We start from the raw sequence: 12,273 nt of genomic DNA on the forward strand, positions 1-12,273 counted from the left end.
AAGATCAGACCTGGGTGTTCATCGAAAGGACTGATGTTGAAGCTGAAACTCCAATACTTTGGCCACCTGATGCAAAAAGCTGACTCACTGGAAAAGACCCTGATGCTGGGAAAGATTGAGGGCAGGAGGAGAAGAGGACGACAGAGGATGAGATGGTTGGATGGCATCACTGACTCAATGGACATGGGTTTGGGTAGACTCCACCAGTGGGTGATGGACAGGGAGGCCTGGAGTGCTGCTGTTCATGGGGTCGCAAAGAGTCAGACACGACTGAGCGACTGAACTCAGTGTTAATATTGTATTTGTTGAGTCCTTTTGGAGAGAGGATATGGGAATCAGGACCCCTGACCTTTTCATTAACAAAACGTTTACATTACATTTGCTTTTCAAAAACTACTGTATAAGAAGTGGGATCCTCTAGAACGGATGAGTTTCAGGATACAGTGTCCAAAATAGGCAAAAAGAAATATACTGAGTATAGAAATTTACACCTTCACGATAATCTCATTTAAATTATGTATTCCAAAATAAAATAATTGACAGCCTAGGTCACAGCTACCTTTCATTGGTGTGACTACAATCTCCGTGTATTCGTCATTATTTAATACGTCGTTCTACCGAATTAATTGATAAAAGGAAGTCAGAAAGTAATACTGTTGTGGCTACTTTGCTGACCCGAGAGAAGAGGCTGCTGCCTCAACATGAGGGACGCGAAGGGGTCGGCTTTCTAAGGACTGCATAACTCAGGATAGAGAGTTCTGCCAGGCCAGCGAGTCCTGTTCTAATTTCATACCCTTATTTAGACCTCGTCACCACCCACAACTGGAAACAGCCGGATGACTTACTGGATAAAGGAAGTGACTGTAAGCAGCTCCTGACCCGGAATTAGATCCTGGTCCCGCCCCCTCCGCCAGGCTTCGTTCTGCAACAGGCGTGGGTCACGCTCTCGCTCGCTCGCTCGCTCTCTTTCTGCCGCCATCTTGGTTCCGCGTTCCCCGCACAGTAAGTGCTTGTCTTCGCCGCTACTTTTTATCCGTAGCCATCCGCCTTGCTTGCGGCCTGAGGCGCCGCGCAGAGTAAGAGCTAAGGAGAATTAGAGGTTTTATGGGGTCACGGGGTTCCTATTCAACCCTGGGCAGTGTGGCCTTGGGGCCTCCGGACAAAATGGGGTCTGCTCTTGGTGTCCTGGCAAGAATAGGGCAGAAAGGCCAGAGAGTCCAGGGCTAGGGAGATGGGAGCCGTTGGGGATGGAAGTGGGCTGCGTCTGCTGTTGGAACCGGCTTCACCAGACCCCAGAGGATGTTAAGGGGTCACAGCTTTGGAACAACCACCTCCCCGCCCGCGCGCGTATACACACACACACCCTTATTGTGACAAGCCAATGTTGGGACTTAAGACACTCTCTTTCCCCTTCTGGGTCCCGGAAATCAGCAAACGAGGGTCCTGGAGGTCCTCGCCCAGAAAGCGCGTGGGGGAGAGGGGGCGCGGCGTTTCAAGGTAGCGTCTGAAGTCTCCCATCCCGTGCTCAGGAGCCAGACCGGGATCCTCTCCCTCGGGTTGAGAACGCAGTGATAATTGCTTCTGTGTGGGATTTGGAGTGTGGAATAAAACGAATCCCTGGGCACTGGGAAATCCGCTCTCCGCGGAGTGAAGAGGAGCGATAAAAAGGTGATTCTCTTGATCAAAAATGTGAGGGTTACGTCGTGTTTTTCACCTATTCCAGCTACTTTGGGGAGGGTTGTCCCACACACCCTTACGGTATTTAACAGCCCTCAGCAGTTTTAAGCGTTACTCTGGATTGGGCAGCAGAATGGATCCGAGTCAATTCAGGCCTCCTCTTTATTCCCTTCAGAAATGCCCGGTGAAGCCACAGACACCGTCCCTGCTACAGAGCAGGAGTTGCCACAGCCCCAGGCTGAGACAGGTAGGTTCCCCCTGGACCCCTTGCCCTTAATTAAGATTGTAAAATTGCCCCTAAAAACATATGGTGGGTTAAATGACAAATAGACTATACTTCTGTTTTTTAGTATTGGTTCTCATTAAAGATGGGGCTGTAGCTGTACCAGGGAGGAGAGTCCATAATAGTAACTTACCTATTGGAAATAGGTGACACACTGGCAGGCCAAGGAGACCTGAGCTTTTGTGAAGTTCCAGCCAGCAAATTGCATCAAGGTTTTAGATGGCAGTGCTTGGCATTGTGCTGTCATCACATGCCTGGATGAGATGTGTGCTGGTTGGTACATGTGTTCTCCTGGGCCCTCGGGCCCTCCTAGATTGGTTAACTTGTTTTGTGGATTGGTGCTGAGATGTTTCTAGTGTCCTGGAACAATGCCTTCATCAACAGCTTATCTGGAACCCAGGATTGAATTAGAGCCTTCTTTTGACTGCTCTTTAGCTTTGAAATAATGAGTGTAGAACGTAGTGTAAATGCAAGGTTTGAATTCTGTTTAAAATACATCGCTACAAAACCTGAGGGGGGTAGTGAAAAAACTTTTATGGTAGTCTTCTTGCTGTTCAGTTGTGCAGAAGTAAATGAAGGGAATCTTCAGGCTATGACCTCCATTCTCACCTCTCCCCGCCCCCATGGTAATTCTTTTTTTTTTTTAACTCCACCTGTCACTTAAGGGCAGTTTCTATCTCCTGGAATTAAAATAGTTGAAAGCATTAAGGTTCTCCCTCCCCACCTGTCTGATTTAGCAGCTGAACGGATTAATACAGCTGCTTGAAAAGAAAAAGGGGGCCTCTGAGTTGGGGAATGAGCTATATGAAATCCTTGAACTACTGGGACTTAAGGAAGGTTACAAAATAAAGGACTGGTTTCTGAAGATTCTGTAGTTTCAGAGTTAGACAAAACTTTAGAGAGTCTCAACTTGATTTTATAAGTGTGGGGACTGAAATTCAGATGAATTTTGAATAATCTGAATCAGGCTTCAAAATTAATGCTGTTTGCTTCTGAAGCAGTCCTCACAGCTGTTAAACTTATACCTGAGTATTTTGAGATTGCACTGTAGGTTAGATTAAGTGCCTGTGGTGAATACTCGGGGTTTTTTTGTTTTTGTTTTTTTAATACATAACTATAAATAATTATTAGAGTTAGTATAGAAACTGACTCAGGAAATACGTTATGGTGTCTAAAGCGAGTAATTTGGGCCTTATACTGGAGTTTTGAGGTTCAGTGAGAAGAAAACATTCTAAGTTTCAAATTGTGATTAATATGTTTGAGAGCGTTTGCACTGTAGTCATAAAGACTTTGAGCTACCAAGTTTCCAGGAAAGACTGGTTTGAGCCTACCTTTGTAGTGGGATACTCTTGATTGAGTAATCTGTGAATTTGGATGCTCTACGCTTTTTTAAAAAATAATACTAATACTCCCTTCTAGGTGTTGAGCAGTCATTTAGAATCTTTTGCATAGCTTCAGTGTGGTGCTAAGTAGTGCCTGTTTTGGCACAATGGCATACTCGTCCAGATTAAGGGGTGAGGACCCAGTGTATTCTCTCCACTTGAATTCCCTACTTTCAAAATAGAACCACAGTCTGGTTTGACCAGTTGGATTACAGTTTCATAATACAGTTCCTACCCTTGTGACTAAGCTCTGTTACTCGTGGTCTAATTCATCCAGATTGATGTCTGAAGAGCTAACACTGCTTAGAGACTGTAGAGGCCATGCTTTTGTGTTGGTTTTTTGTTTGTTTGATTTGGGTGAGTAAAATGAAGTATAGGGAAGCTCAGTGACTTAGTATTTAATATTGAGTATTCTGAAGCCTGAGCATTAAGAGACCTGTGTTTCTCATTCAGCTCTGATTCTCCATCATTATTGCCACTCATTAGCTTCCTTGTTCCAGTTTTCAACGTTTGTTTCAGTTCATGCCCCTTGGGTGGATAGAGTAGAACTTGCTATTGGTGATTCCATGGTCTGTGAGAAAGTCTTAGGGTTCCTTTGAGGAGGGAAGAGAAGGGCACAACTGGGAAAGGGTAGAAAGCCTACTGTTGCCAACTTATTCCTGGGCCTGTGCTCCCCATTTGGAGACTAATAGGCTGGTCTTAGACTGTTCTTCACCCTAAAGGGGTTTACTTATTTTAGTAGATTTGGGAAAGGAGAAGAATGATGTATTCTACTTGACCACTGAAGTATGTTTAGGGAAGATTGCTGTTGCTTGTCACCTTTGTCTAATCCTGTGTGGTGACTTTCATTCTCAGATTTAAAATTCCAGTGTTTCTTGTGTGAGGCCTGTTGTACTAAGTTGGGCTGTATAACTCACTTGTTTTTTTCCTTCCCTTTCCTCCTTCACTCCCCGCCTTTTTTTTTTTTTTTTTTTGCTTTTCTTTTCCAGCTGTGCCTCCTGTGTCTTCATCCTTGAGTGTCACTGCTGCTTTAGGGCAGCCTAAACCTACACCTACCCCTCCTTGTTCCCTGGCCTCCCAACAATGCCCTCTGGCAACCCCTGACCAGCCTTCCCCATTCCTTTCTCCCTCTACCATTGCCTCAACCTCTTTTGAAGCTCCTTTTCTCCAGTCACCCCATGGGACAGCCCTGCCTTTGGGAGCTGCCCCTCCCACTGACACCCCCATTTTCTTACCAAACCTAATAGGGCCTCCCATCTCCCCAGCTGCCTTAGCTCTGGCCTCTCCCATGATAACTCCAACTCTGAAAGGTGCTCATTCCTCTTCAGCTCCCTTGGCTCTGGTGGCCTTGGCTCCCCACTCAGTTCAGAAGAGCTCTGACTATCCCCCTAATGCTCTTAGTTCACCTCCATCAGTTGCCGTAATTGAGTCGGGGTCAGTGACATCTCCGTCAGCTCCAGTTGCTCTCTCAGAACCAAAGCCCTCTCCTAGTCAAGTTCCCTCTCAAGTAATTCCTAATCCAAAGGGTACCCCCAACCCTCCAAGTATAGTCAGTGCTATCCCTTCCCATCTTGTAACTCCTTTGGCCTCTATTCAGTCTGAACTAGCCTCATGTTCTCAGATAACACCTGCCACTCCCCCAGCCATCCCTTCCCCTCAAGTCAAAGGTGTCTCTGTTTCCTCAGCTCTGACTGCTCCACAAAACCCTGTAAGCTTCAGCCTAAAGGGACCGCTTAGCCCACCCACTGCTTCATCTCTTTCAACTCAGTCTTTTGCTGTGGCTGCTGAGTCCCCTCCAGTTCTCCTCACTTCTCTGGACTCTCATCTTACACCTTTACATCAGAGTTCTCCTGTCCAAACTTCAAGTTCTAATATTCTGTCAGATCCCATAGAAGATACTATTTTTGTAGATCATTCTTCTGCAGATGCCTCTTACACTTCTCAGAGATCTGTAATTCCTCCCCTTCCTTCCAGAAATGAGGTGGTTCCTACTGCTGTGACTGCTTTTCCAGGGGGGACTCCAACTTCCTCTCTGGCTATGTCTGCTGACAAAGGCATCTCTGCTGTCACTGACCTAGCCTCCTCAAATATAGTTGCCTCTTGTCCATTATCTCCTACAGCCTCTCTCATTCTCAAAGATTTTCCTAGTACAGCAGCCCTGGCAGCACCTAAAGATGCCCCCTCTCCCCAAAGTACATCATCTTCTCCAGAGATAGCTCTTTCTCCTGAAGCCACCCTAGCAACAAAAAGCTACCCAGAGTCTCTCCCTGTAGTGAAGCCAGCCAGTACTACTCCCTCTTCTTTGAGTGTTAACTCCCCAATCTCTGTAATCAAGACAGGTTCTTACACAAGCCCAGACCCAACTAATCTGCTTCTCAAAAGTTCTTTCACTACCCCAACTGTAGCTGCATTTCCTTTGGAAAGTGCTGCCATTGATGGAATGGCTCCTACAACTGCCAAAGGTCCTTCCACTCCTTCAACTGCAGCCAGTCCTTCCACTCTTAATACTTCACCTTTGATGCCTCCAACCTCTGAAAGTTGCCCTATGGCTCCAGTAGTGACTTTATCTTCCCAGAATGCTTCTGCTTCTCTAGCTCCTATGGCACAGGTCCCTGAAATTCCCAAGTCTGAGTCTTCTACCCCTCTGCCTCCAACTGGTGCTCCTCAGGGTGAAAAGAAAGTTCATGGCATTTCTCAAACCTCACCATTGGCACCTATGGCTTCTGCTCCTGAAGGGTACCCAACTGAGGACTCTGGTGCTTCTATTACTGCATCTTCCAAAGGAATGTACCTAGCTGACTCCCCATCTCCTTTAGGGACTACTGTGTCTCCTCAGCCTAAAAGAATTCCAACCAAGAAGGGTTCAGCTACTGCTCCCTTAACTCTTGCCCCTTCTGCTTCTAAAAGTGTACCTGCTATCCCTGATACTCCTGCTGGAAATCTTTCGTTCACTATTTCTCCAGTTGAAGCTTCTTTTCCAGAGGCGGATCTTCCTTTTCATGTCTCTAAAGGATCACTAGCCGAGAAGCATTCCCCTACTCCCCCATCCTCCAGAGAGGCTCCTGTTCCCCCGCCTATGGCTCCTTCCCCCAAGGAGGGGCCAGCATCCCCATCCCCTAAAGAGACCCTTACTCCTCTAGCTGTGACCCCTTCCACCCCCAAAGGAGCCCCAGCAACTCCTTCCCCCAAAGAGGCTCCCACTCCCCTAGCTATGACTCCTCCTTCCCCCAAAGGGAGCTCAGCAACCACGTTACCTAAAGAGACTCCCCTTCCTGCTGTGACCCCTTCCTCCCCAAAAGGAGCCCCAGCAACTCCTTCCCAAAAGCAAACCCCAGCCACCCCACCTCCCAAAGAGGCTCCCACTTTCCCAGCTATGGCTCTTCCCTCTTCCAAAAGAACCCCAGTTAACCCACCTCCAAAGGAGGACTCCACTCCCGTAGCTGTGACTCATTCTTCCCCCAAAGAGAGCCCAGCAATCCCACCTCCCAAAGAGACTTCTTCTCCCTCAGCTCTGACTCCTCCCTCCCTCAAAGGGCCTCAGGCCCCCAAAAGAGCCTCAGCTACCCCATCTCCCAAGGGAGACTCCACTCCCCCACCTGTGTCTCCTCCCTCCCCCAAAAGGGGCTCAGCAACTCCATCTCCCAAAAAAGCCCCAGCTAGCCCACCTCCAAAGGGAGACTCCACTCCTCCACCTGTGACTGCTCCCTCCCCCAAAGAGATCCCAGCAACTCCATCTCCCAAAAGAGCTCCGGCTAGCCCACCTCCAAAGGGAGACTCCACTCCCCCACCTGTGACTCCTCCTTCCCCCAAAGGGAGCCCAGCAACTCCATCTCCCAAAAGAGCTCCGGCTAGCCCGCCTCCAAAGGGAGACTCCACTCCTCCACCTGTGACTGCTCCCTCCCCCAAAGGGAGCCCAGCAACTCCATCTCCCAAAAAAGCCCCAGCTAGCCCACCTCCAAAGGGAGACTCCACTCCTCCACCTGTGACTGCTCCATCTCCCAAAAAAGCCCCGGCTAGCCCACCTCCAAAGGGAGACTCCACTCCTCCACCTGTGACTGCTCCCTCCCCCAAAGGGAGCCCAGCAACTCCATCTCCCAAAAAAGCCCTGGCTAGCCCACCTCCAAAGGGGGATTTCACTCCCCCAGGTGTAACTCCTCCATCTCCAAAAAAGGGCCCAGCAACTCCATCACCCAAAGGAACCCCCACTCCCTCTGCTGTGACTTCTCCCCCCAAAAGGGGTCTGGCAACCCCACTTCTCACAGGAGACCCTGCTTCCCCATCTGTGGCTCCTGTCTCCCCCAAAAGAGCCTCAGCAACTCTGGCTCCCAAAGAGTCTCCAGCAACTCCAGACCCCAAGGAGATTCCCACTTTCGCAGCCATGACTCCTTCCCCCAAAGAGGCCTCAGCAGCAGCATCACTCAAAGAAACTCCCACTCCTTTAGCTGTGGCTCCTCCCTCCTCCAAAGGGACTCTGGCTGCCAAAAGAGCCTCAGCAACTCCAAACACCAAAGAAGTCCCTACTTCCCCAGCCGTGACTCCTTCCACCAAAAAAGCAACAGGAACCCCAGTCCCCAAAGGGGTGCCCACTCCCTCAGCTGTAATTCCTCCCTCTCCAAAAAAGGCCCCAGTCCCCAAAGGGGCCCCAGCAACCTCATCCTCCAAAGAGGCTCCCGCTCCCCCAACTGTGATTCCTCTCTCTCCCAAAGAGGCCCCTACTTCCCCAGTTTCAGTCACATGTCCCTTGGGGTCCACTGCCCCTCAGGCATCTAAAGGGCCCCCAATAAAGAAAGGCCCCACAGCTTTCAAAGCAGTGCTTGATGGTTCAGCTCCAGAAAGTGCACCAGTCATCACAACTCCCACTCAGAAAGGTCCACCAGCCAAGAATAGTTCTATTTCACCACCTGTGTGCCCAGATCCCTCATCTCAGAATGGTACTAAAGGACCCCTTCCTGCAGTGGCTCCAGCTCCTCTACTGACAGTCTCTACTCAGAAAGGTTCTTCTCCAAAAGCCCTCCCTGTCTCTCCCTTAAAGGGCAAAGATTCTTTCCATTCCCCAGAGGGCCCCTTGCCTCCTCCTTCTGAGTCAGAGACATCTACCCCTTCAGCAACAGCTGCCCCAGAGAAGAGCCTTCCTAAAGCTGGATTAGTGTCTGTCTCTCCAGCACCTACCCCGTCAGTCTCTCTGCCTCTTGCTTCCTCCCCAGTTCCCCCTCTGCTTCCTAAACAGCAATTTCTGCCGTCCTCACCTGGGCTGGTGCTGGAATCACCCCGTAAGCCCTCAGCCCCTGCTGATGAGGATGAGCTGCCGCCTCTGATTCCCCCGGAACCAATCTCGGGGGGAGTGCCTTTCCAGCCGGTCCTCGTCAACATGCCCACCCCCAAACCTGCTGGGATCCCTGCCCCAACCCCCTCTGCCAAGCAGCCTGTTCTGAAGAACAATAAGGGTATTTGCCTTGGTTTGCCGTGTGCATGGTGTGTTGCCCACAACCCTCCCGGGCTACCCACCAATACTAACCATAGGATGCGCCGCTTTTTCCAGTATACCTGTTTGTGTTTGGGCATAGAATAAGTTTAAATGCAGAAACTCTAGGCATGTGAGACAGAATCTTGGTTTTCGCCTCAGATAGTCCATTATGTGTTTATTATCTTGTGTAATGTGGTCCAGACTAACTCTGGGTCCATCATCTTCCTTACCTACCTGATCTGACACTGAAAACCAAGACCTTCTAGACCTTTAATTTGCTCTAATCTCTACCACATCACTAACCTTGTCCCTGGGCCTGGGATTTGCTAAAATATTGGGAAATGTAGAACTGCTTGAATTTCTTCATATCTTAAACTTAGTAATAACCAGTGCCCAGGGACTCTTCCTCCAAGACCTATTATTTTTCCTAGCCTGAGAATGGTGGAGGTGTATGCTTTTACCCTCAGTAGTCCATTGATGCTTGGCCTTTGAATTGAGGGAAATTTAAATATATGAGTTACATTTGGAAGAAATGGATGAGGTCATAGGACAATTATCTAGAAGTGACTATTAGAACTATAGATCAGCATTTTGAGACTATTTGGGTCGTGTTGATTAGATCAAATTGCTAGGGTTAGCAGTTTGAAAATAAAGCTAAATGTGTACACAACTGCTTCTGGCCTCCCCCAACCCAGTTTAAAGGATGAGGGGAAAGTGTCCCTCCCCTCAAGACCGCCTCCACAATGTCATCTTAACGGTCTTCACTGAAGTATACCTGGAGGCACCTTGCCTACCAGAACCTTTCTAAGATGGATGGGCTATTGGGTAGAATTTGGCATTGCATAAATCATTGGTATTTGCCTGTGCCGAGAAGTGAAGAACTTGAAGAAAAAGTAACAGTTATATAAAATGCTCAGCTGTGTCTAGTGTTTCTGGGGCTGGGTCTTTAATGGATGTGTACACACTAGTTTTTGACTAAGTTACAGGCTATCATACTGTATAAACCAGTGACTTTTGGTCTGGGCAAGCCATGGTGAGGTGCCTCTTGTAATCTTTGCTATAAAATGTAAAAGTTATTTGTCATTTTAGGGTCTGGAACAGAATCTGATAGTGATGAGTCAGTCCCAGAGCTTGAGGAACAGGATTCTACACAGGCAACCACACAACAAGCTCAGGTGGGTATTATCTTAACTTACCAATGTAAGTACTTGGGTCAGAGAAACATTGGTGAACCAGTGTTAATCAGATAAAGCTGGCTTATGCGTTTGGAGCTGTGAACTTTTGTAAAGGGAAAACCACATGGGGATTTTGGTATCCAGGTTTTACATTCCAGTTTACTCATAGCTATTTGATTTTCTTAGCTGGCAGCAGCAGCTGAAATCGATGAAGAACCAGTCAGTAAAGCAAAACAGAGCCGGAGTGAAAAGAAGGCACGGAAGGTAAGAATTGAAGTTATAAACAAGAGTTAAAGGTTCTGAAGAAGCAACTTTGGAAAGGGGGAGTCTGTAGTGGAACTCAGGGTAGTGGCAGGAAGCCTGGGAATCAATGATATATTCCTGTATAAACTTTTCTTTGCCCACAGAAAGTCTTTGCTTAGAATGTAGTTTTGTTGAGTTTATTTCCTGAAGCTGCTTCTAAAGAAGTTGACAACTGTTCTTTTTTATTCTTTAGGCTATGTCCAAACTGGGTCTTCGACAGGTTACAGGGGTTACTAGAGTCACTATCCGGAAATCTAAGAATATCCTTTTTGTCATCACAAAACCAGATGTGTACAAGAGCCCAGCTTCAGATACCTACATTGTTTTTGGGGAAGCCAAGGTAAGGAAAGTTTTCTTGAGAATTACTGTAGACCAGGATTTCTCAACCTCAATGCTGTTGACATTTTGGATCAAATAATTCTTTGTTGTAGAAGGGCTGTCTATTAAGCAGTATCACTTGCAGTTGTGATAACCAACAAAATCTCCAGGCTTTTGACAGATGTCCCCTGGGGGACAAAATCACCCTCCAGTGGAGGACCACTGCTTTAGACATAAGCTATTTCTTTGTCTACAGGGAGATATCAGTATAATCTGAGTGAGATCAAGCCATTTAAAGCTAGGTGGTAAGTTAATGTGATTTAGATTTAAGTTAGTTAGATTCAGAGTGAGAGTTTGGGAAAGATACCATTTTGTTGATTTACTGCAATTGATCTACTCATTTGAATCTGTACTTTCTGTCCTATAGATTGAGGATTTATCTCAGCAAGCACAGTTAGCAGCTGCTGAGAAATTCAAAGTTCAAGGTGAAGCTGTCTCAAACATCCAAGAAAACACACAGACTCCAACTGTACAAGAGGAGAGTGAAGAGGAAGAGGTATATAAGGAAACCTTTTGTACCTTAAATCCTTTCAAGATAATACCATGTTTGTATTGATGAGTGTGTTCTACATGGTTTTAGGCTCTTGAACTCCATGAGTTAAGTAGCTTTTGACTTAATGTTAAGTACTGTCTGTAGATTCAGGAGATGCCTGACAACTCTTGAAGTTGTTCTTGCCTTTAGTTTATTAAGTATTTTTTCCTTATCTTAGGTTGACGAAACAGGTGTGGAAGTTAAGGACATAGAATTGGTCATGTCACAAGCAAATGTGTCGAGAGCAAAGGCAGTCAGAGCCCTGAAGAACAACAGTAATGATATTGTAAATGCTATTATGGTAAGTATCCAAGCTTATTCTTTGACTCCCGCTGCCCTGACCAGTTGTGGGTGACTAGTTTTTGTGCTTAATATCAGCCAATTAAGAAGCCTCTTTCCAGAACCTGTTCTGAGTTTTCTTGGATTTTAGTGACCTGTATTCTCTGAATTTGCCTGTAACCACTTCTGATGATCTCTTTTCTCTTACAGGAATTAACAATGTAACCATCTGAAAAGAGGACCTTTTTTTGGTGTTTCAAAAGAGTAACTGCAGCTGGGTTTGAAATTTGTACTGTTTCTATCATTAATAAAGTTATGGCTTCTTGTTGGATGAACTCAGTGGGTGCTTGATCTCTTCGGGGTTGTGGGGACAAAAGCTCTAGAAATAAAAACACATTTATTTGTAACTGTTAAGACCTCAGCTTCAGTTAAAGAGGTTTAATGCTGCAGGTTTCCCTTTTAATAATTATCCTCTCCTCTGACCTATGATCTTTCTGAAAACATATTGGGACTCATCTGGCCTCTTGTCATGTAATAGCTTGGTACAGGGTTGGACGTAACAGATGTGAAATGCTTGCCACAGAGGCCAGGTGAGGCCCAATATGTATTCAGATAGTACTTTGTAAAAAAGTGAAGATACTAGGACTTCCCTAGTAGTCCAGTGACTAAGACTCCTCACTCCCAGTGCATGGGGCCCAGGTTAAATATTTTTTTAAAGGAAGGTGCCTCATGAAGGAGAGATTTTTGACTATAGACAGTACACATGCTGTGCTCTTGGACATACAGATATATTAATCTAT

The 12,273-nt window shown here is 46.8% G+C and overlaps 1 protein-coding gene across 13 annotated transcripts; it reads left to right on the plus strand.

The window, feature by feature from the left end:
* Window positions 1-912: 912 nt before the first annotated feature.
* Window positions 913-11,808, plus strand: NACA (nascent polypeptide associated complex subunit alpha). 13 transcript variants are annotated; one of them, XM_086400479.1, is made up of 10 exons: window positions 913-1,076; window positions 1,530-1,668; window positions 1,853-1,924; window positions 4,332-8,786; window positions 9,896-9,981; window positions 10,168-10,245; window positions 10,478-10,624; window positions 11,030-11,158; window positions 11,373-11,495; window positions 11,684-11,808. In XM_086400479.1, exons 3-10 carry the CDS (start codon window positions 1,855-1,857, stop codon window positions 11,696-11,698), a joined length of 5,103 nt encoding a protein of 1,700 aa, XP_086256605.1. In that variant the 5' UTR covers window positions 913-1,076; window positions 1,530-1,668; window positions 1,853-1,854; the 3' UTR covers window positions 11,699-11,808. The 13 variants fall into 13 exon arrangements, with proteins under 13 accessions (XP_086256605.1, XP_086256604.1, XP_086256613.1 ...); XM_086400478.1 differs by having other exon boundaries at window positions 913-1,002; XM_086400487.1 differs by lacking the exon at window positions 4,332-8,786 and having other exon boundaries at window positions 1,831-1,924.
* The last annotated feature ends 465 nt before the right edge of the window (window positions 11,809-12,273 follow it).

Source organism: Bos grunniens, chromosome 5 (genome assembly GCF_055505025.1).
Source record: "Bos grunniens cultivar Pamir isolate PY7600 chromosome 5, Bosgru_T2T1.0, whole genome shotgun sequence".
NCBI lineage: Eukaryota > Metazoa > Chordata > Mammalia > Artiodactyla > Bovidae > Bos > Bos grunniens.